Raw genomic sequence first — 25,316 nt, forward strand, 5'->3', positions numbered from 1 at the left:
AATTCATGTGTGAGACAGTCTAACAGAAGGACGGACAAAACCAGTCAAATATCAACTGAGTTCTGCTCATATTTATTAGCATTCTCTAAACTATAGCGAATAAACTGTGATAATGTGAGGAATGTTGAAGGTGTCTGAATACAGTTTGGTTTGACTGTACATGTGTGTCGGCAGTGTGACACAACCACCCTATAATGGTAAAAATCCACACACTCCTTATTTAATATTCCCCATAAATCATAAACAGCGTCTCAAAATGAGTCGTTCACATTTTCTATACACAGTGACATCACAGTGTAACAGGAACAGGTGCAGTTTCTTTTATATTAGACTTCAAACTAAAATAATAGGCCTATTTGATAATATTATTCTTGAAATGGAATAAATCACTGTAGATTCCAAATTTATAGGATACAGTTTAATTTTTGTTTTGTTTTTTTTAGCAGTAATGTTAATATTATAACAAGTATTTGATTCCTGATGTCAAGTATTATTTTTTTTAATCCAAATCCTGGTTTGAGCCTTTTGGGTCATTTTTGTGTGTGTGTGTGTGTTATTTTTTAAGTGTTTGGGTAGTTTTTGTGTAACCCAGATCCTGGGTCAGACGTAACAACCCAGTGTTGGGTCGTTTTTGTGTTACCCAGATCCTGGGTCAGACGTAACAACCCAGTGTTTGGGTCGTTTTTGTGTTACCCAGATCCTGGGTCAGACGTAACAACCCAGTGTTGGGTAGTTTTTGTGTAACCCAGATCCTGGGTCAGACGTAACAACCCAGTGTTTGGGTCGTTTTTGTGTAACCCAGATCCTGGGTCAGACGTAACAACCCAGTGTTGGGTCGTTTTTGTGTTACCCAGATCCTGGGTCAGACGTAACAACCCAGTGTTGGGTCGTTTTTGTGTTACCCAGATCCAGATCCTGGGTCAGACGTAACAACCCAGTGTTGGGTAGTTTTTGTGTAACCCAGATCCTGGGTCAGACGTAACAACCCAGTGTTTGGGTCGTTTTTGTGTAACCCAGATCCTGGGTCAGACGTAACAACCCAGTGTTTGGGTCGTTTTTGTGTTACCCAGATCCTGGATCAGACGTAACAACCCAGTGTTGGGTCGTTTTTGTGTTACCCAGATCCTGGGTCAGACGTAACAACCCAGTGTTTGGGTCGTTTTTGTGTTACCCAGATCCTGGGTCAGACGTAACAACCCAGTGTTTGGGTCGTTTTTGTGTTACCCAGATCCTGGGTCAGACGTAACAACCCAGTGTTGGGTAGTTTTTGTGTAACCCAGATCCTGGGTCAGACGTAACAACCCAGTGTTTGGGTCGTTTTTGTGTAACCCAGATCCTGGGTCAGACGTAACAACCCAGTGTTTGGGTCGTTTTTGTGTTACCCAGATCCTGGGTCAGACGTAACAACCCAGTGTTTGGGTAATGTTTGTGTAACTCAGATCCTGGGTCAGACGTAACAACCCAGTGTTTGGGTCGTTTTTGTGTTACCCAGATCCTGGGTCAGACGTAACAACCCAGTGTTGGGTCGTTTTTGTGTTACCCAGATCCTGGGTCAGGCGTAACAACCCAGTGTTTGGGTAGTTTTTGTGTAACCCAGATCCTGGGTCAGACGTAACAACCCAGTGTTTGGGTCGTTTTTGTGTAACCCAGATCCTGGGTCAGACGTAACAACCCAGTGTTTGGGTAATGTTTGTGTAACCCAGATCCTGGATCAGACGTAACAACCCAGTGTTGGGTCGTTTTTGTGTTACCCAGATCCTGGGTCAGACGTAACAACCCAGTGTTGGGTCGTTTTTGTGTAACTCAGATCCTGGGTCAGACGTAACAACCCAGTGTTTGGGTAATGTTTGTGTAACCCAGATCCTGGGTCAGATGTAACAACCCAGTGTTGGGTAGTTTTTGTGTAACCCAGATCCTGGGTCAGACGTAACAACCCAGTGTTTGGGTAGTTTTTGTGTAACCCAGATCCTGGGTCAGACGTAACAACCCAGTGTTTGGGTAATGTTTGTGTAACCCAGATCCTGGGTCAGACGTAACAACCCAGTGTTTGGGTCGTTTTTGTGTAACCCAGATCCTGGGTCAGACGTAACAACCCAGTGTTTGGGTAATGTTTGTGTAACCCAGATCCTGGGTCAGACGTAACAACCCAGTGTTGGGTAGTTTTTGTGTAACCCAGATCCTGGGTCAGACGTAACAACCCAGTGTTTGGGTAGTTTTTGTGTAACCCAGATCCTGGGTCAGACGTAACAACCCAGTGTTGGGTCGTTTTTGTGTTACCCAGATCCTGGATCAGACATAACAACCCAGTGTTGGGTCGTTTTTGTGTTACCCAGATCCTGGATCAGACATAACAACCCAGTGTTGGGTCGTTTTTGTGTTACCCAGATCCTGGGTCAGACGTAACAACCCAGTGTTGGGTAGTTTTTGTGTAACTCAGATCCTGGATAAGACGTAACAACCCAGTGTTTGGGTAATGTTTGTGTAACTCAGATCCTGGATAAGACGTAACAACCCAGTGTTGGGTAGTTTTTGTGTAATTCAGATCCTGGATAAGACGTAACAACCCAGTGTTTGGGTAATGTTTGTGTAACTCAGATCCTGGATAAGACGTAACAACCCAGTGTTGGGTAGTTTTTGTGTAATTCAGATCCTGGATAAGACGTAACAACCCAGTGTTTGGGTAATGTTTGTGTAACTCAGATCCTGGATAAGACGTAACAACCCAGTGTTTGGGTAATGTTTGTGTAACCCAGATCCTGGGTCAGACGTAACAACCCAGTGTTGGGTAGTTTTTGTGTAATTCAGATCCTGGATAAGACGTAACAACCCAGTGTTTGGGTAATGTTTGTGTAACCCAGATCCTGGGTCAGACGTAATAACACAGTGTTTGGGTATAGAGTGTAACCCAGATCCTGGGTCAGACGTAATAACACAGTGTTTGGGTATAGAGTGTAACTAGATAAAAAAAATATTGAATTCATATTTAGGCCTGTCACGATAAAAAAATTTGCTGGACGATAAATTGTCCAAGAAATTATTGCGATAAACGATAATATTGTCGTTGGAGACCATTTCATCTAATATAATGATAATGGCATAATAATGCAGGTACACCTTTTCAAAGATCTATAAACTTTTATTTCTTAAGAATATTAAACAGTGAAAACGGAAAAACATTTTAAATATCCACAAAAAATGAACAAAACAACCAAAAACAATAAAAGCAATGGACTCTCAGTGTCTGTTAACAAAAAAAATCACTTGAATAAATACCAAAAACAATAAATAAAATGGATGTAAACAAAATTGCACTTCAAAAAATATTAAATATTAGGCTCAGACATAAATAGTGATACATTCCATAACAGGCAAAACTGCCGGTTAGGACCTTTGTAAAAAAAAAAAAAAAAAAAACCTCAACAGGATACCACAGCATTTTGCACTGTCCTCCTGTTACTTTGTCGACTAAACAAACGCCCGAGTGATTGTGTAATTTACTGAGGAGTGCGTGCGTATTACACGCCATAAAGTGCGTATCATATGCACGCAAAAACTATTTTTGGTGTATAAATGGCACGAGAAATAACATTTGTGGTATAGATACGCATTTTCATGAGATCGGGCTCGCTGTCGCGTTTGGCTTTGAAACCAATTCCATCTTTTTCTTTTTTTTCCCTCTCAAACTCACAACTAGCGTCTTTTCTCTCTCCCGGCAGTCGCCTCAAGCAGTCCCGCCGGGGTTCACTCCTCCTATACGCTAAGGAACCGAGAGTGGTCATCCAGTCTATTTGGTGTAGAGAGAGAGAGAGAGAGAGAGAGAGAGAGAGAGAGAGAGAGAGAGAGAGAGAGAGAGAGAGAGAGAGAGAGACGAGGAAAACAAACAAGCATGCAATCGGTATTATTGCGGCTGGAAAAATTATCGAGCTCTTTTTTTTTTATCATGCGATTAATTGATTTATTGACTATTGCGACAGGCCTATTCATATTTGACATTTTTCCCAGACATTGTTGATAATCGTCTGGTAACTGACTGTTATAATCATCTTCGATATATGATAATATCGTCCATCCCCATTGCACTTCTAGGGACACCTAAGACTCCTTTTAAATCCTTTTAAATTGTAACAATGTGCATAATATGCCCTCTTTAAGTCTTAAACACACAGTTTTAATCACTTTGAACTGGTACTGAAACACATGTCCATCACTGAAATCACTGCATCGGTTGTGCTCAATGCAAAACACAAAAGGTTTATCGATGCAAACCATGAATAAACTCTGAAAACCAACAAACAGCAGAGATCAGGTTCAATCAGATGATCTCATGAGTGAGAAATTTCAAAAAGACGCTGGAACAGCAAAGCCTGTTGGGTAAGAGTTGTGGTTGGTTTAACAATGCTTTTATTATGTCACTCTCAGGAAATCATTATCAACAGAATCAGGAACGTCGGAAAGTGCCAGAAGTCTTAGACTAAATAAGCTTTTCAAATTACTAATGGCGTTTATTTGCAGTAAGCAGCCAGAAGCAATCAGTGTCTGAGGAATGAGTTAAAACCCCTGTGGTCTAAAGAGAAGAGAAACAGTCAAGCTTCATTATAACTAAAACCTGCTTTATATACAGAACTGTTAATTAACTTTTCCTGTTAATTTTACGTATTCCTGATAATTAACTCTCTCCCACGTCACCCAAGATGTTCATGTCTTTCTCTCTTCAGTCGAAAAGAAATTAAGGTTTTTGAGGAAAACAAGAGGACATTTTGAGGACATTTTAGAACAAAATAAACATTTATAAACTTTTTAACCACAAATGCTGGTCTTGCTCTAGCTGTGATGCGCCACACATTACGTAATCGTGTTGAAAGGTCAAGCGTGACGTAGGCGGAAGAACCGACCTAGTGTTTACAAAGCGAACGTGCAAAGACTAAGTCAAACACCATTTACAAAATAAAATAAAAGGTAAAATAACGATGTCGGACGATTTGAAGTTGGAGAAAATGAAAATTTTCACCCTACTCTACATTTTCTGTCTACGTCAGGTTACGGCCTGACCTTTCCAACGTCATTACGTAATGAGTGAAGCCGTCGTGGACGTGCAAGACGAGCATTTATGGTTAAAAAGTATAAAAATATTTTTTTTTGTTATTTATTACAAAAATAACAATATTTTTGTTCTAAAATGTCCGCTGGTTTGTCTAGATGAGACTCTTATTCCTCGGCTGGATCGTGTCGAGACTTTGAAGCTGCACTGAAACTCACATCTGGACCTTCGACCCGTTGGACCCCATTGAAGACACTATATGGAGAAACATCCTGGAATGTTTTCCTCAAAAACCTTCATTTCTTTTCGACTGAAGAGAGAAAGACATGAACATCTTGGATGAAGTGGGGGAGAGTTAATTATCAGGAAATTTTAATTCTGAAGTGAACTACTCCTTTAAACAACATACACATTGGATGAAAATGCAGAAATCCATGGTTAATTGTGCATCACTTTAGGATGGAGCTGGTGAGTTCTGCACAGGCACTCAGAAACATATTAAAAGCCTGTAGAACCGCAGAATTCATTCAGAGGCCCCAAAAACCTGCAAGGACTCGTTCCAACAGCAGCTTAATGACACCTGCAGAAGTCAACATCACTCCAAACGAGCCCTGGCGCTCACGGACAACACGTCCCGCTCGATAATTAATTGGTTATCCTACATGACATCTCGAAGGTAACGGCACATACACTCCCAAACACAAGCTGGCCCTTCACCTAAGGCAGATGTTGCGCAGTGAAGTCTGCATAGCGTCTAAAGCAAAGGCACACGAACGCAATACAGAGTGGAAACAAAGTGACCAGGAGCCTCATTTATAACTGCTGCGTCGCACAAAACACCACTTCCGTCAGTTTCAAGCACAGACTGTAAAAAAATATGTCCGTAGTGTGCGTGACGTCACCTGTAGTGTTTCTGAAGAGCGTTTCTGAAGCCCAAAGTGGGCGGAGCTGGCCGTCGCCATCTTGGCAGCGCGTCATTCCCGGATAAACGAAAGTGTGCAGCGAGGCGGATTAGCTGAGGTGACGCTAACAGACAGCAGACAAACGGCTAGTAGTGACATCAGCGGAAATACACCTGTCACTCAAGTGGCCACGCCCTTAATTATGCAGAACTTTAAGGCTTAATATAATTTAAACAGATGAGTTATAAAAAACATTCACCCCCTCACAGTCGTCATGAAGGGCAAGATTAGCTATATAGACTAAAACCACATTTTGTACCAGACTGTAAACATGTTTATTTCTGCTGTAAAGTTGGGCATTTTAACATGGGGGTCTATGGGATTGACTCTCTTTTGCAGCCGGTCTCTAGTGGCCAGTCGATGAACTGCAGTTTAAGTCACTTCAGTGTTGGATTCAAGAGAGAGACCGTAAGATTGCCGCTTGTTTCCAACGCACAAGTTGTGATTTATAAAAACAAACTTGACGGGAAAATTTGTGCACCTGTAAGTAAACTCTGACCCTTGCGTACGAACATTTTAGAGATGGAGCAGTTTGGCGAAACTACGGCTGTCAAAATGGCTGAAAAGCTCAATTCAAATTTCCCTCTTAAATATTAGCAAAATTATCTTCAAAATTCTAAAGGCAACCCTTAATAATAGAGGGAAAAAAGTACTGTGTTGTCTCCTGTGTCCACAAGAGGGCGCAAGCGAGCGCAATGAGCAAATATAAACCAAATCAGGCATTGCATCTTTTATTGAAATGAAATGACATTCACTTTTTAAAGTGCATTAACTTTTGAAACAATCGTTTTTAAATAAAATCTAATTTCCTTGATGTGCATGCAAGGAAAATTATGTTACAATAGTGCATAAAACTGCGCAAAAGATTCTATTTCAAATAAATGCTGTTCTTTTGAACTTTCTATTCATCAAAGAATCCTGAAGTAAAATTGTACACAACTATTTTCAACATGGATAATAATGAATGTTTTTTGAGCATCAAATCTGCATTAGAGTGATTTCTGAAGGATCATGTGACACTGAAGACTGGAGTAATGATGCTGAAAATTCAGCTTTGATCACAGGAATAAATTAAAAAGCCCTGGTGAGCAGAAGAGACTTCTTTAAGCAGATACACTGAGAATTCTGTATTATCCTCGAACGGTTTAGGTACGAAAATTTCCCATTTTGTTCAAGAAATGTTGCAATGCAACATTAGCGCAACATTAGCAAAACATAGCGGCTACGACGGACAGGAAAAATCCTTGTGTCCTCGATATAAACCCAACAGATGTCCGTCTTTCTCGTGTTCTCCATGTTCCACGATGAGATGCCAAAAGTATCGCCGTTTATCATTTCCGAAAGAATTAGCGAGTTCTGCTAAGTGTCTTGTTAAGGAGCAGACAGCGGTCCTCCTGAGGAAGCACACCGATCAGCATTACGGTGATTTAGCCTCATTCAGCGGCTGTAAAACTTCATCCAGAACACATGTGCAACAACACGCCAACAAGCAGCATCCTAAAGCGTGAACTTTGACCTAAAGCACTGCTTTGGGATCTGATGGGTGTGTTGTGAACTTGAACGTTCACTTTTGGCTTTATGGTTTGGCTTTACGCGGCCTTCCCTCGGCACATCTGGCTACAGCGCAGCGTGTCGCTAACCGTGTGCAGTTGCTGAACATCTGCTTCTGATATTGTGTACTTGGTACATTCTGAAACCCATTTCTGTCCCTCGTTTGTCCTGCTTCTGTCGCTCATACCGGCAGAACGTCACATACAGTCAAGGATTCAGACACCAGATATATGTTTTGTTATTTTTTCACTAGTGTGATCAGGACACTATAATTCATTTATGTAAGTGAGGAGAGCAAAATAAAGTAAACTGTGACATATTATACCCAAATATTCTTCATACAGCGACTACCAGTGACATTTGGCACCAAACATTATTCCGACACTTTGAGCTGATCATGTTTTGCTGAAGTGTGTTTTCTTTAATTGCTAATGCTCTTTTTACACACAGACTGAACAAAATGAAGCATTGCTTGGTGATTGGTTGAGCTAAACTGGTATTATCTAATTGTGTAGTTAAATTTAACAGCTGACAGATATTCAACATAATTCATGTGTGAGACAGTCTAACAGAAGGACGGACAAAACCAGTCAAATATCAACTGAGTTCTGCTCATATTTATTACCATTCTCTAAACTATAGCGAATAAACTGTGATAATGTGAGAAATGTTGAAGGTGTCTGAGTAAAGTTTGGTTTTATTGTATATTATTGTACATAATATTTGCTTGTGATTTGATTCTGATCTTGATTCAATATTTCAGGTACAAAATCAGGGAAACAACAAACACCCCTTTTCCTACAATCGACTAAAAGCTCTCATTCATAACCAGTGGATAAAAGCTTTTTCTTTTTTGATAAAATGTACGCCAAGGTACGGAAGAAATGATCTGTCGCTACTTCCGTCACATTGGAAATGTAAATCACGGCCTAGTGTGCAGAAAACCCAAACCGTCACAGAAATACTTCACAATATACTCGTTTAAAAGCCTCAAACAAAACCCTCGACGCCGCTTAAATGCCAAACTGTGTTCGTGCTTTATTAAACCGGTTCGACAAGTTCGTTTCCAGACAGACCGATTAAAAAAATTAAATAAATCCTGTTACTCTACTCGAAGAAGCTGACAGCCAATCAGATTGTCTGATCAAAAAAAAAGTCTGAAAGCTTGCCACTTGTCCCAAAAGAGCTACATTAAAATTACTAGCAATACTTGGTAAATGCTTTTTTATTTTTATCAACACAGAACAGAGTACTAGAAACCTTTGACATTAGTATATGCTAATTGTACACTTAGCCAATCACAGTATCCCTGGATCTCACTCGGCCAATCACAAGACTCTCTGCAAACAGACTCGGCCAATCACTAATGCCCTTGCTGAGCACAGCCAATCACCAGTGTCCACTCCACTGCCATATATGGGATGAGGTGATGTCATGAAGAGAGGCGTGTTCAGAAGATGATCTCTTGTCTTCAATGACATTAATTACGCTAATTAAAAAGAACAGGACAGAGAGTAATGATTTACGGTCCGGCTTGACAGACTGTCCTGCCAGCTTTCTGCTGGAAACACACCATTAAATAACAGAATCCCATTGAGCAGCACCAGAGACACATTTATCAAGAGCCACATCCGTCAGACGAGACAAACCCCCTCAGCATCACTGCACTTACCAAGAGCGCCACCATGTGGCTCAATGCAAAACTACAGACAGCTGTGTGAAAGCATGTTTGTGACACGACTGCACCAGGACCGGATTCACAAAACATTCTTAACAATAAAACTGCTACTTTCTTCTTATTTTCTAACATATCTTGAAAATTTTCTAATATTTTTTCTTAGGATATTTCTAAAGACAAAACTTGAGAATTTTAATTCCTGAAAAGAATGTTTTTTTTTCAAAATCATCATAAATAACTTATACTTCCAACTTCCCAAAGGTAAGATGTTTAATTAATTCATTGGGTTGTTTTAAACACTAAGCATTACAACACAGACGCCCCATCTTGACACAGGCTTGTTAAAACATACATTTAAAATACACGTCACATTAGCAAACACGTCGCTGAGCGCTGATGAAAATAGTGCATGCTTATTATGAGGGATGCACCGTTATGAACATTTTGGCCGATACCGATAACCGATAATTCGTTATATTTGAAAGCTGATAACCGATATATTGGCCGATAAATCTAAATCCAAATTTTTATATCATTTTTGAGAGCCTGATCACAAAAACAAAAGTTTCACGATTAAAAGCCACGTCTAAAGCACACAATTATAATGTTCTCATTATGATTTTATGTAGCCGATATTAACTGTATTTTCCTTTTTTGAAGTGATTCCAATCATATTTCAAGCGATTCAAAACAATCATGTTGAACAGTCGCATCTGAAGAGTCTCAGCTGAAGGAAGTAATGCATTATTTAACGGCCACATTTTCTAATCGGGCCGATAACGATAACATTAAAAAATGTACATAAATCGGCCGATACCGATATGGTGGCCGATATATCGAGCATCCGTACTTATTATGATTCTTATGGCAATCTGCAGGAATTACAATTAATTACGTCCATACAATGAATCCATACTTTCATGTGTACCATGAAATGCAATGGATAAAAGCGTCTGCCAAATGCATAAATGTAAATGTACAATCATATAACGATAATGATAAATGAATCCCAGAGACTCACGCTCTTCTGAAGACGGTTCTGTTCTCCCGATGTTTGCTGAACATTTTGGGCAGAAGCTTCAGGGTGACTTTGGCTGCTCTTGCTCTCCTGATCATCCACATGCCCTTGAAAGAGGAAAAAGAAGTGAGTTCCTTTTGAAGTGGAACTTCGACGTCGCATCTTGCCGTTGAGAACGGCCTCAGACCGCCCATGACGTCACGCTCATAGAAGAGTGTGTGAGTTACATGTCCTCAGCTTTTTTTGTCTTCAGGAGCCGCTTTGTCTGTGTGTGCCCGGCTCCCATGCCAGAGACACAGGTTCGAATCCCGCATGGAGCGGGTTTAGTAGGACCGGTTACATTTGGTGCCGTGACCCGGATCGCACTCACCTCCTTCGGGTGTCGACGGCTGCCGAGCAGGAGAGCGTCTCTGTTGGACTGTTGACTCAGTCGAGCGGTGTCCTCCAGAAACCTGTAATCTACATGAGCGGACCGTTATCTTCAACAATAACTCATCACATTCATTAAGCTGTGTAACTATCACACCGTGTCCTAATCAGACGCGATAAGACTCCAGTGACAAATTATTTGTCTGTCCACACTAGACGCGACGCGACTGCGAGATGTGTCAAAATAAATCAAAACCCACAGACAATCGGAACAGCGTGTGGGCGGAGTCAGCCAATCAGAACAGCGTGTGGGCGGAGTCAGCCAATCAGAACAGCGTGTGGGCGGAGTCAGCCAATCAGAACAGCGTGTGGGCGGAGTAAGCCAATCAGAACAGCGTGTGGGCGGAGTCAGCCAATCAGAACAGCGTGTGGGCGGAGTCAGCCAATCAGAACAGCGTGTGGACGGAGTCAGCCAATCAGAACAGCGTGTGGGCGGAGTCTCGCGGCACCAGAGAGTAATCTTGACGGCAATTGCAAGAAAATGGATAAGTCGCTACATAATCAAATTCACAAATATTACACCATTTAAACATTATTCAAATACATAGCCTAGGCTACTGAGTTACTAAAACAATCTTTGTCAAAGAATACACTTGTTTGTTCACAGTTTGAACGTTCTTGTTTCCATTTGTTTAATGTCAAGATCTGAGGTGAATTATCCATTGTTGCTTTTACAGCGTCAAAGCTGGAGCACTAAATGATATTCAGAGTCACATGACACGTTTTTAACATTAAATAAAGCACATAAACAGCACCTGAGATTATCATCGCCACACTTTGTGTTTGTTGTTCCAGCGCGACGTCCCAGAAAAATAGAAACCGTTTCTACAATAGAATCGTCGCGTGTCGCGGCTGGATAGGACAAACACTGATTAACATGGAGAAGAGGCTTTTATCGCGCGGCGCGTGTAGTCAGGACACGGCGTCAGGGTTTCTGTAAAGACGGCTACAGATGCTCACCGTTGAGGAGGTTGATTTCATCAAATTCAGAGAGAGGGACAAACGTGGTCTTGTCCCGAACACCACAGCATCCCGACGCCATCTTGTGCTGCTTGACACAAGCCAAACTGCACAGAGAACAGAAACAGAACTCAGAACACACACACATATTTATGAATAAACAAACAACACAAAATACACACTTAAGGCCCGGGTATACTTTATTTCTTCTCATGAACAGAAATGCGGGCGGCTGAAGAATACTTTGGGCTTTAAAGGGGAGAGTTGACATGTTTTTATGGTTATATTTCTGCAATATATATATATATACATTTATTTAATGTGTATTTTACGTTATAATACGTTAACATGACATTGCGGTTGTGAGTGAGTTTGTGTGTGAGTGAGTGAGTATGTGTGTGAGAGAGAGAGAGAGAGAGTGAGTGAGTGTGTGTGTGAGAGAGAGAGAGAGAGAGTGAGTGAGTATGTGTGTGAGAGAGAGAGAGAGAGAGTGAGTGAGTGTGTGTGTGAGAGAGAGTGAGTGAGTGAGTGTGTGAGAGAGAGTGAGTGAGTGAGTGTGTGTGAGAGAGAGAGTGAGTGTGTGTGAGAGAGAGAGTGAGTGTGTGTGTGAGAGAGAGAGAGTGAGTGAGTGTGTGTGTGAGAGTGAGTGTGTGTGTGAGAGAGAGAGTGTGTGTGAGAGAGAGAGAGTGAGTGTGTGTGTGAGAGTGAGTGTGTGTGTGAGAGAGAGAGTGTGTGTGAGAGAGAGAGAGTGAGTGTGTGTGTGAGAGTGAGTGTGTCTGTGAGAGAGAGAGAGAGAGTGAGTGAGTGTGTGTGTGAGAGTGAGTGTGTGTGTGAGAGAGAGAGTGTGTGTGAGAGAGAGAGAGTGAGTGTGTGTGTGTGTCTCACCTGCAGGTGTGTTTGTTGCAGCTGGGACATCTGTATTTGGCCTCTTCAGTCTCACAAACATCACAACTTAAGAAGTCGAGACACAAACACAAGAGGATTTTATCCTAAACGTTTGCTCATTTTTAATTATAAATTAACTTTGTTTATATTTAAAATAGCAATCAAACAATATGCGTTTCAAATGTCAGACGATCGATATATGAATGCTGATATAAACGGAATACAATAATGTGCATAAAGCAATTGAGTTAAAAAGTTAATGTTAAACTGGTACGTTAAATTTACTATGGTAACGTTACTGATCTTATGTCTATAACAGATGTTTTAGCCGAATTTAACTGTAGACAAGCAAACATATACGACAATACCAGCAGAAACACTAACGTAAGTTACACAGATGTAAACAGAGAAACACAATCACTATGATTTACCCTAAGTTACATTATTACACATTTACACTGTTTACACTGAAGAAACTGACCTCGACAAAGCTATCTTGCGCTTAACTCCTCTCCGGTCATCATCTGCTTCACTGTTGTTGTCCATGACAGGCAACATATTCACCACATCAACAGATTTAATATGGATTTATTCATGTGTTTCTATCTGACCAAAACACTGAACACGTTCGGCACGCTCCGCACACGCGTCTGCCGTATTCCGTGCTCACTTTACGACAGTTTACGACACACGACAGTCGGAGCGTCGAGCTGAAACTTTTATTTATTTATTTATTAAATCATTTCAAATAACAAACAGGCATTAACATGTTATCAGTGTTAAACACATTGACAATAAGACCAAGCAGCATACCTTAAACAATCATAATACGTCGAGCTGAAACTGAGCTAGTACAACAGATCGAATCGATATCTCACCATTTAGACCCTCATAAAAATTCATTTTAAAGCGTTACACAGGATATGGCCATGAAATGTTGAGTCTTTGTATGTAACCCATGGCATATGTGTGTGTTTTTTTATTTAAAAAAATACATTGTCAACTAAACTATAACCAGTAAACTAAATATACTAGTAAACTTATGTATTACTTATACATATATCTATATTATCCATATGGATACATACATACATATATATATATACAGTGCAATGCATAAGTTAATACACCCATGCTAAAGTTGACTAAAAAGAGGAATAAAAAATCATATTTTGGAAATTGAACTTAATGCCTTAATTTAAAAAATTAGGAAAAATCCAACCTTTAAGGACACCAATTTTCTTTGTGAATGAATAATGTTTCGTAAATAAATAAATGTTCTTCCTTAAAATACATGGTGCATAAGTGTGTACACCCCTATGTTAAATTCCCATAGAGGCAGGCAGATTTTTATTTTTAAGTATTTAAAAAAAAAAAAAAATTAGGATACTATGCATCCTGATAAAGTTCCCTTGGCCTTTGGAATTAAAATAGCCCCACATCATCACATAGCCTTCACCATACCTAGAGATTGGCATGGGGTACTTTCCATAAGATCATCTCTCAATGCAAATCAAACCAGCTATTAGGCTAACTGAAATAAAACCATGCCAATCTCTAGGTATGGTGAAGGCTATGTGATGATGTGGGGCTATTTTAATTCCAAAGGCCAAGGGAACTTTATCAGGATGCATATTATCCTAAATTTTTTTTTAAAAAAATACTTAAAAATAAAAATCTGCCTGCCTCTATGGGAATTTAACATAGGGGTGTACTCACTTATGCACCATGTATTTTAAAGAAGAACATTTATTTATTTACGATACATTATTCATTCACAAAGAAAATTGGTGTCCTTAAAGGTTGGATTTTTTCTAATTTTTTAAATTAAGGCATTAAGTTCAATTTCCAAAATATGATTTTTTATTCCTCTTTTTAGTCAGCTTTAGCATGGGTGTATTCACTTATGCATTGCACTGTATATATATATATATATATATATATATACACACAAACACGTGTGTATATATTGATATATAATATTTGCGGTATAAGATAAGAAATATTTGCATGTATATACTGTATATTTATATATAATTTATATCAGATATAAATATAAATATTTTATATATGTAGCCTAAATAACACATATATGATTGGATGATATAAATATGATATAAATATTGTATATAATATAATATAATATAATATAAATATGATTGTAAGCGGGTACAAAAATATTCCATATATCCATATTCATATATATTATTTGTGTACATATTTAGACGGACACCATGAGAAAAGGGTGATTTTATTAATAGAAGTAAAAAAACAAAAAAAACCTCACGAGAACATTGTGATTAAATCATACATTTTATTTAATGTCAAAATATTAAATATTTACATTTTTTGTCTTTGTTTTGTTTCTGTAGGCACATTTAGTGACAGTTTCGATACTGTAATCATAAGTTAACAGGTGTTACACTTCCTGTGTGTGATCACGTGATCTGAATCTGGCCAGAACACAACATATACTCCCTATTTGTGTTTATATACAAATACAAATTTGACATAAATAAGATTTCGAACTAAATGGCAAGTGACCAGATAGATCTCTGAGAGATATCATAATTTATTGGAGTACAGTATTTTTTGGAGAAATAAAAAGATAACATAAATAAACAAACATATAATGTCCAAATATACAGTACATAAGGGAAAAATAAAAAATGACTAACTCTTTGCTAACGCTGAATACTGCAGCACCACGGAGAAGTCGACCCTGACACCGTGTCCTAACCAGACGCGACACGTCTTGCAGAGAGACTCCGCCCACACTCTCTTCTGACTGGCTGTGATTTTGGACTGATGTGGCTGTGAGTGCAGTGTGCTTGCAGAGACTCCGCCCACACTCTCTTCTGATTGGCTGTGATTTTGGACTGATTTGGTTGTGAGTGCAGTGTGCTTGCAGAGAGACTCCGCCCACACGCTCTTCTGATTGGCTGTGATTTTGGACTGATGTGGCTGTGAGTGCAGTGCACTTGCAGAGAGACTCCGCCCACACGCTCTTCTGATTGGCTGTGATTTTGGATTGATTTGTTAGTGAGTGCAGTGCTCTTGCAGAGAGACTCCGCCCACACGCTCTTCTGATTGGCTGTGATTTTGGACTGATGTGGCTGTGAGTGCAGTGTGCTTGCAGAGAGACTCCGCCCACACGCTCTTCTGATTGGCTGTGATTTTGGACTGATGTGGCTGTGAGTGCAGTGCACTTGCAGAGAGACTCCGCCCACACGCTCTTCTGATTGGCTGTGATTTTGGATTGATTTGTTAGTGAGTGCAGTGCGCTTGCAGAGAGACTCCGCCCACACTCTCTTCTGATTGGCTGTGATTTTGGACTTTTGTGGTTGTGAGTGCAGTGCGCTTGCAGAGAGACTCCGCCCACACGCTCTTCTGATTGGCTGTGATTTTGGATTGATTTGTTAGTGAGTGCAGTGCGCTTGCAGAGAGACTCCACCCACACTCTCTTCTGATTGGCTGTGATTTTGGATTGATTTGTTAGTGAGTGCAGTGCGCTTGCAGAGAGACTCCGCCCACACGCTCTTCTGATTGGCTGTGATTTTGGACTGATGTGGTTGTGAGTGCAGTGCGCTTGCAGAGAGACTCCGCCCACACTCTCTTCTGACTGGCTGTGATTTTGGACTGATGTGGCTGTGAGTGCAGTGTGCTTGCAGAGACTCCGCCCACACTCTCTTCTGATTGGCTGTGATTTTGGACTGATTTGGTTGTGAGTGCAGTGTGCTTGCAGAGAGACTCCGCCCACACGCTCTTCTGATTGGCTGTGATTTTGGACTGATGTGGCTGTGAGTGCAGTGTGCTTGCAGAGAGACTCCGCCCACACGCTCTTCTGATTGGCTGTGATTTTGGACTGATGTGGCTGTGAGTGCAGTGCACTTGCAGAGAGACTCCGCCCACACGCTCTTCTGATTGGCTGTGATTTTGGATTGATTTGTTAGTGAGTGCAGTGCGCTTGCAGAGAGACTCCGCCCACACTCTCTTCTGATTGGCTGTGATTTTGGACTTTTGTGATTGTGAGTGCAGTGCGCTTGCAGAGAGACTCCGCCCACACGCTCTTCTGATTGGCTGTGATTTTGGATTGATTTGTTAGTGAGTGCAGTGCGCTTGCAGAGAGACTCCGCCCACACTCTCTTCTGATTGGCTGTGATTTTGGATTGATTTGTTAGTGAGTGCAGTGCGCTTGCAGAGAGACTCCGCCCACACGCTCTTCTGATTGGCTGTGATTTTGGACTGATGTGGTTGTGAGTGCAGTGCGCTTGCAGAGAGACTCCGCCCACACTCTCTTCTGATTGGCTGTGATTTTGGACTGATTTGTTAGTGAGTGCAGTGTGCTTGCAGAGAGACTCCGCCCACACGCTCTTCTGATTGGCTGTGATTTTGGACTGATGTGGTTGTGAGTGCAGTGCGCTTGCAGAGAGACTCCGCCCACACTCTCTTCTGATTGGCTGTGATTTTGGACTTATGTGGTTGTGAGTGCAGTGCGCTTGCAGAGAGACTCCGCCCACACGCTCTTCTGATTGGCTGTGATTTTGGACTTATGTGGTTGTTAGTGCAGTGCGCTTGCAGAGAGACTCCGCCCACACGCTCTTCTGATTGGCTGTGATTTTGGACTGATTTGGTTGTGAGTGCAGTGCGCTTGCAGAGAGACTCCGCCCACACTCTCTTCTGATTGGCTGTGATTTTGGACTGATTTGGTTGTGAGTGCAGTGCGCTTGCAGAGAGACTCCGCCCACACTCTCTTCTGATTGGCTGTGATTTTGGACTGATTTAGTCATATCTCTTAGTTGCGTTGCTAGAGTCTCATCGCATCGCGTCTGGTTAGGACTTTAGAGATGTCACGAATATAAGTTTTTGTAAAGCATGTAAATTCACATATTTGAAATATTTCAAATAACCATTCGCTGACAAAAACTTCCATCAAGTATCCTCGTTATTGTTTTCATCAGTCTGATACTTGCGGCGTCTCTTTAAGGGTCATGAACGACGTTCTCCTTAACGTATAAAGTATATTAAGCCAAAGTATAACATAACTTATCAACACACTGTTCATATAAATTAGGTTTGTTCTGATCGAAATGACTAAAGTACACGCAAAAGTACAACAGAAGAAGCCAGCACAAGCGAACACCTTACGGCCAGAAACACACTGTACACAAATACACAGACACCAATGATTGACTGATCGATGAACATACGTCACATTGTGTTTCTGTGGCGCTCAAAGTGATTCCTTCAAATGTCACTGTCTGTAGCTAAAACAATAGCTATACTTCCATCCACCGATTATAAATGCGCATAATCGTGATAAAAACACTGGATGGAAACGCAAAAATACGTTTAAATTCTTGTAAAAAAAATTCAAAATTAATTTTTTTGTATCTGATAAACTGTGATGGAAACACATTTTCATAATAAATTCCTGGGTGTCCCTCAGTGGAGGCTGTGATTGGATAACTGGAGTAACCAGTGGACCAATGGCGTTGCAGCGTCTCAGATGTTGGTTTGGTGTTTCTGAAACGCCGGAGTCGAAGTGTGTGATCAGAATGATTTGCTTTAATTCCCTCCAGAAGCGTCTCACACACACGAGTGTGTTCCCGAACACCAGCATCCGAACGCTAGAGAACACGACAGCGTTTACTGTGTTTCGTCTGACGCTCTGAGACACACTCGTTTATGATGGAGGGATATATTGCGCCAATTTTCCCGTAGCTCAAACAGTAGAGTGCTGGCGCTTGCAACGCCAAGGTCATGGGTTCGATTCCCAGGGAAAGCAAGAACTGATAAGAATGTAAATGTGTTGCTTGAAATGCAATGTAAGTCGCTTTGGATAAAAGCGTCTGATGATTTGTTCTCTTGAACACATGGGATGGAAACGCTGCTTTATTTAGCTATTTCAAGAACTGTGAGAAATAAAGTCAGAATTGCGAGATTTAAAGTCAGAATTGCTTGATATAAAGTCAGAATTGCGAGATATAAAGTCAGAATTGCGAGATATAAAGTCAGAATTGCGTGATATAAAGTCAGAATTGCGAGATATAAAGTCAGAATTGCGTGATATAAAGTCAGAATTGCGAGATATAAAGTCAGAATTGCGTGATATAAAGTCAGAATTGAGAGATATTAAGTCAGAATTGCAAGATATAAAGTCAGAATTGCGAGATATAAAGTCAGAATTGCGAGATATAAAGTCAGAATTGCTTGATATAAAGTCAGAATTGCGAGATATAAAGTCAGAATTGCGAGATATAAAGTCAGAATTGCGAGATATAAAGTCAGAATTGCGTGATATAAAGTCAGAATTGAGAGATATTAAGTCAGAATTGAGAGATATAAAGTCAGAATTGCGTGATATAAAGTCAGAATTGAGAGATATTAAGTCAGAATTGCGAGATATAAAGTCAGAATTGCGAGATATAAAGTCAGAATTGCGTGATATAAAGTCAGAATTGCTTGATATAAAGTCAGAATTGTGAGTTATAAAGTCAGAATTGCGAGATATAAAGTCAGAATTGCTTGATATAAAGTCAGAATTGCTTGATATAAAGTCAGAATTGCTTGTTATAAAGTCAGAATTGCGAGATATAAAGTCAGAATTGCGAGATATAAAGTCAGAATTGCTTGATATAAAGTCAGAATTGCGAGATATAAAGTCAGAATTGCTTGATATAAAGTCAGAATTGCGAGATATAAAGTCAGAATTGCTTGATATAAAGTCAGAATTGCGAGATATAAAGTCAGAATTGCTTGATATAAAGTCAGAATTGCGAGATATAAAGTCAGAATTGCGAGATATAAAGTCAGAATTGCGTGATATAAACTTGCAATTATGAGAAATAAACTAGAAATACTGAATTTTTTCATAATTGTGAGATAAAAAGTCACAATTATCTTTTAAAATGTTTTATTCTGTGGCAGAAACAATTTCCATAAAACACAACTATTGGAATAAATAAAGCAGCGCTTCCCTCGCATGTGTTCACGAGAACAAAATCGTCACTTCCGGGGAAATTGGCGCAAAATATCAGTAATAAAAGAATAAAAAGCCTCGGTAAATGCGTTTCCATCATAGTTTATGCGCATGTTTTCTTATCAAAGAAACTGAGCGTAACGTTTTCTTGTAGCACTTTACAATAAAGTCTCATTTATTAACATTAGTTGATGCATTACCTAACCTGAACTCACACTGAATAAACTGCTTTTACAGTATTAATTATACGTTGTTAATGTTTACAGTGCATTAACTAATATTAACAGAAGCAACTCTCGATCTTACAAATGTGTCAGTATATGCTGAGATTTACATTTACTAAGATTAATAATAAATACTGTAGAAGGATCGGTTATTGTTAATCATCTTAACAATGTTAAATTAAATGGTAACACTTTACAATTAGTTAACATGAACTAAGAATGAATACTTCTACAGCATTTATTAATGTTAGTTAATATTAATTTCAACATTTACTAATGCATTATTAAAATCAAAGGTTGTATTTGTGAACATTAGTTAATGCACTGTGAACTAACATGAACAAACAATGAACAGCTGGATTATTATTAACTAACATTAACAGAGATTAATAAACACTGTAACAAATGTATTGCTCATGGTTAGTTCATGTTAGTTAATACATTTACTAATGTTACCAATGAAATCTTGTTGTAAAGTTTTTTTTCAATGCACATTTTAATGGCATTTCCATCCAGCTTTTTTAATATCCCAAAATTTGCATTAGAGCATGTGGATGGAAACATAACGAGTGTTCTTTAACTAACTTGCTCAGCAAGATTTGTAGTCGTAACAGTGAGTCATCACATTTACTTTCTTTAAAACTGTTTCAAACTCAGTTTCAGAAAAGCGTAGACTGGTCGAATCTGAATCCACTGAAGCGGGAGTTTGCGCTGGCGTACTTGCGTAGAGTTTGTTTGTGGCTGGATGCGCCTGAACACGAGCACCTGTGCGTGAAGGAGGTAGAGCGCCGTCTAAAGAGTCTGAACCCGAGACTCAACAGAGGAAACACAACAGCAGTCTCGCTTGTTCTTCAGTCGCTCGGTTCACCGGCGGATCCGTGCGGAGACGAAGTCCTTCAGTGTTTCACAGAAAGCAGACCGGACCCACTTCCAAGTGCCGCTGGTCTCCCGGACTCGAGGGAACGACACCTTGGACGTCCACGATGGGAAGATGATGAGTGTCCTGCGTTTGGAACAGGAATCGGGACTGATGCCAGCTGCCGTCACGGATCTGTCGGGAGAAACGGGAAAACGTCACGATTATCAGATTTTCCAAGGGAAAATAAATCACTCAAAAAACAACAACAAGAAACTTTAAATTAATACATTTTTAGCTAACTGTGATTTCGTATGTACATTTCAACCGGACAGCAGTGACTGCGTTTAGGGTATTGTTTTAATTTTAACGATTCTGATTCCAATTTCGATTCCAAGGTAAACAAAAACAATCTTAGATATCATACACATTTAGGGCCCTATTTTAACGATCTGAAACACAAGTATCAAGCGCGAAACGTAAGTAACTTTGTGGGCGGGTCTCGGCGCTGTTGCTATTATACCGGCGGGATAAATTACTCTTTGCGCCCGACGCAAATCTAAAATGTGTTGGTCTGAAGTCGCTTCATTACTCATAGGTGTGGTTTGGGCGTAACGTGAAATAAACCAATCAGAGCGGCATCTCACATTCCCTTTAAGAGCAGGCGCGCTTGTTCCATGGCGGATTGCTATTATAACGGCGGATTTGCCAGGAGCGGTTCACAGCCGAGGAGACCGACGTTCTTGTCAGGGCCGTAAAACACAGAGAAGTGACATTGGGGATGGAGAAACACACCCAGATTAGCTTCGGTTAAACAGGCGTATGATAATTTGGGTAAATGTGTAAGCTAGATTTCTTCTGTGTAGATGAGAGAAGCAAAGTGTGTGTGCGTTCTGCACACGCTAGATTATGGCCAAGCATGCGCCCTTAAAATAGCATCTGAATAACGCGCCGCTGACTTTAGACTCGGTTTCTCCTGGTCTGTGGCGGAATTGTTTTCTGAAACTGCAGAATAGCACCAGGGAACGTTTGCGCCGGATCACGCCTCCTCTTTTCGCTGAACCGCCCCCGGGAGCGCAGGTTCATTCCCTAATTTACCGACGTGCGTCTGTGGAGGGAAAAGTCCGCTGTGCGTCGGGTGAGAAATAGGAATGACACATGCGTCGCTGTACAAAGTCAGTTGCGCTGGGTGTAAGATAGGGCCCTGAGTGTTATTTCAAAACATGTAATTGTATCTGAATATCATGAACAGAAATCAACAGGCTAAAGAACACTCACACAAGGTTTAAAAATACAAAACAAACCCTAGCCTAACTAATATAGGTTTCATTATTAAAGACGTAAACACTCGTAAACAAGTAAATTAGCAATCGCAACAAATAGACACAACTGAACACAGATATGACTGAAATAAACAGTGTTTTAAGATTTTCAGGTGTTCAGGAACAGAAACTAAAATATCTGCACTTTATCAATAAAACATACATTACAAATATAGTTACAGAAGTTATTCAGTGAAGAACGAGTGAACTTTCTCTGTGTCTTCTGTAGTTTTATTACATGAACACAGAAAACAGAGTCTCTCGCTCGAATGGTTTAAAATCATATTGAAATACACACAAAGGAATCGAAATTTGTATTATATAACAAGTATCTGATTCCAGAATTGAAAAACTCGCATTAAATACAGTTTGGCATTAAGCGAGGTTAACAACAGTCTCACGTGGGGAAGTTTCGCTTGGAAGGCAGAGTGCTGAGAGAAATGATATTAAAGAATATATGAATAGATTAATTCTATCACGTCACGTGTAGACTAAACCCGGTCCTGATTCACATTAGAGTGGATCTTTAATCCAGATTCACATCACCTCACAGTCGTCCAGAAGCACTTGAGGACTCAGAGGCGAGTTCTCCTCGAACTCCTGGCCGTTCCAGCCTCGGAAACGCAAAGCCCTCGGCGCCTGGACGTCAGGATTCGCCGGGTCGTTGAAGCAGTGGACAGAAACGCTCTGAGTGACCGTCACACTCAACAAGTGTAAGAACTTCATCTGGACTTTCCCCACATCAAACACGGCCTGTGAAGACAAACAGCGTCACGTCGGAAACACACACCAGCGTCTCAGTGTTTATGCAATCAGCATTCTGCGTTCTGGCAACTGTGTGTTTACGGTTAAAGCTGACAAATGATCCGGCTTACAGGAAAATCAGCTTTAAATTAAAATCAGATTGTCCTTTCCGAGGAAATGCGAGATTGAGTTACATCAAACGCTTCTCAGTGTTTAGATAATGAGGAAACTTTGCTTGATTTTGTCCGTAAGTGTATGAAGAGAGAAAAATAAAAACTTTCTGTCATGTTCAGATTCAGATGCGGAAACATTCATTTTGGGCTTTTACAGTAAAACCTCAGTGAGTTTAATCAGAGATTGATGGGAATAATGTCATTAAATGACCCGAATTAAAGTGTGATATCAAAATAAATGTATTTTAACCCTCTACGTTTTGTTTTGTTTTTTCAATTTTTTTATTTCATCTTAATGGTAAGAAACTTGGTATATGAACACACACACAAAAAAATCATGGGCGTGATTCGAAAAGATTAAATGGTCCTAAATGGTTCTCGTGGTCAAAAAATGAATTGGAAATGAATGAGACGAGTTTCCTCTAGTGGAAGCGTTTGGTACTGCAGCCGAACACTGAACACTGAAAGATCATTTATGAGATATCAACCTTGAAATAAAACTAAAAAACCCTCAAATTTGGAACACGACTTGTTTAGATTTATGGCTTTGATTTTCTCACAGTTTCAGAGTAAAATGTGTTTTGCAAAATACACATTTCATTTAACAAAAATGAAACAGCACCAGAAGTTAATTGATTCTTATCAGTGTTATTTTAATATCATATTTGAGTATATATGGCAGTTTTATCAGTGTTATTTTAACCTAAGTTTATATATAGAGAATATAGACCTAAGTTTGGTCTTGTTTTAAAGAAAACACTCTGCAGATTATTACTGAAGTGAAAGCACTTCAAAAAATGTAAGTATGAAAAAAGTTAAGGAAGTTTAAATTGACAGTAAATCTAATATATTGTATTTAATATTTTTTCTTTTATATAAAATATATATTTTACATATTTTACTATAAAATTAAAGCCATATATCTAACCAAGTTGTGTTCCAAATTTGAAGTTGATATCACAAAAAAATGAAGTTCCCATGAGATTTTATTTAGGCGTAATACCAAAAATAGCCACCGGGTGACATATACTCCATTGAATTGAACAAATTAATAAACTTCTGTCCAAATATCACTTCTGTCACAAAATATGGAACCTTGAGACTCAGACCTTTCTGACAATATGTGTTTTGTCAAGATTAGAAAAGGTTTTGATCATAAATGATGAAACATGATGACAGTACCTTCTCAGTGGAGACGGGGTTCACACAGGTCTGTCCGCCTGAGCTGAAGTTACAGAACACCTGGATGGAGTCAGACGTGCAGCCCAGATTCGGATCCACCCAGAACAGTCCTGATCAACACACACACACACACACACACACACACACACACACACACACACACACAACAAAACAAAGTTGGTGATTTAATGCAGTCATTCCACAAGATGAGTTGAAAGTAGAGATGCACTGATACCACATTCCTCCGCCGACACCGACAGCCGATTATTCAGAATGATGTCGACCGATGCCGATAACAATAGTTTGATTTTTCGTAAGGAAAAAAAAATCTCTCCCAAATAATGCTGCAAATGATACAGGGAACTGTCACGTCACATTTAAGAGCGTCAAAACGCCATTTATTTGTTTGAATTTTATTAAAATGTATAGAAATTGAAAGCTGAGACTTTGTTTCTAATCAGAAGTAATAGCTCAAAGCTCTCTGTGATTATTGGACGGGAGACGCTACAAATAATGTTTGATGTGGGAAAAACTGCAGATCTGGCAACCCTGAACTACAGGTGATCCACCGGGCAAATAAAGCCTGCATTAACTTCGCTATTCTTTAACTGTTAAAGCCTTATTGTTGCGTAAACTCGCCCTAAATTCAACACGAGAGATTGTCTTCACACACAGTACGAGTGTCAGTCCGACACGTTTTTGATTGACAGGATATAATCTGCCCTGATCATCCGCTGTTTTTAAGCAATCGGCCGATAGTGAAAATAATGTCTTTTATCGGCCGATACATCTGTGCATCTCTACTTATTTGTTTTATTTTTTCTATTTTCTACTCTAAGTATTTAAATTAGTTCAGAATTAGTAATACACTACCAGTCAAATGTTTGGAATCAGATTTTACATAATTCTAACCATCATATTAGAGTGATTTCTGAAGGATCATGTGACACTGAAGACTGGAGTAATGATGCTGAACATTCAACTTTGATCACAGGAATAAATTACACTTTACTCTATATTCACATAGACAACTGTGGGCTGCATCTGGACATTGATTGGTTAGTAAACGGACGTGCGTCTGACGTCAGCGTGTTGTCAGTTCGATGGGAAACTTTGTCAGGAATGAATGAACAGACGCATATCATTCCCACTATACTGTTATTATTACAGCATTACTCCCTGCAGCTCCAGCTATACTCCAGGCTAGCTCACATTCGCCAAATCAACGTCCTCGTTGTGCGAACATTTGATCGTCGCCGGCAGGAAAGGAGGAGAAGAGTGAGCAATCCTGCGGGAACATCCAGAACCTCCC

General features: G+C 39.9%; 2 protein-coding genes across 2 annotated transcripts in view; both read right to left on the bottom strand.

Moving 5' to 3' along the window:
• znhit6 (zinc finger HIT-type containing 6) overlaps window positions 1-13,199 on the bottom strand; it is a 45,494-nt gene extending 32,295 nt beyond the window's left edge. The window contains exons 1-5 of the mRNA XM_084099331.1: window positions 13,003-13,199; window positions 12,522-12,587; window positions 11,637-11,743; window positions 10,618-10,706; window positions 10,251-10,354 (exon numbers count right to left, since the gene is read on the bottom strand). Coding sequence (XP_083955457.1) covers window positions 10,251-10,354; window positions 10,618-10,706; window positions 11,637-11,743; window positions 12,522-12,587; window positions 13,003-13,079 — 443 coding nt within the window. The 5' untranslated portion in view covers window positions 13,080-13,199. The remainder of the gene's footprint in view (window positions 1-10,250; window positions 10,355-10,617; window positions 10,707-11,636; window positions 11,744-12,521; window positions 12,588-13,002) is intronic.
• A 7,296-nt stretch (window positions 13,200-20,495) lies between these two features.
• col24a1 (collagen type XXIV alpha 1 chain) overlaps window positions 20,496-25,316 on the bottom strand; it is a 100,940-nt gene continuing 96,119 nt past the window's right edge. Inside the window, exons 58-60 of the mRNA XM_084098093.1 lie at window positions 24,005-24,114; window positions 22,452-22,658; window positions 20,496-20,778 (exon numbers count right to left, since the gene is read on the bottom strand). Of these exons, the coding sequence (XP_083954219.1) occupies window positions 20,632-20,778; window positions 22,452-22,658; window positions 24,005-24,114 (464 nt within the window). The 3' untranslated portion in view covers window positions 20,496-20,631. The remainder of the gene's footprint in view (window positions 20,779-22,451; window positions 22,659-24,004; window positions 24,115-25,316) is intronic.

The sequence above is a fragment of the Abramis brama genome, assembly GCF_963993115.1.
Source record: "Abramis brama genome assembly, chromosome: 22".
Taxonomy (NCBI): Eukaryota; Metazoa; Chordata; class Actinopteri; order Cypriniformes; family Leuciscidae; genus Abramis; species Abramis brama.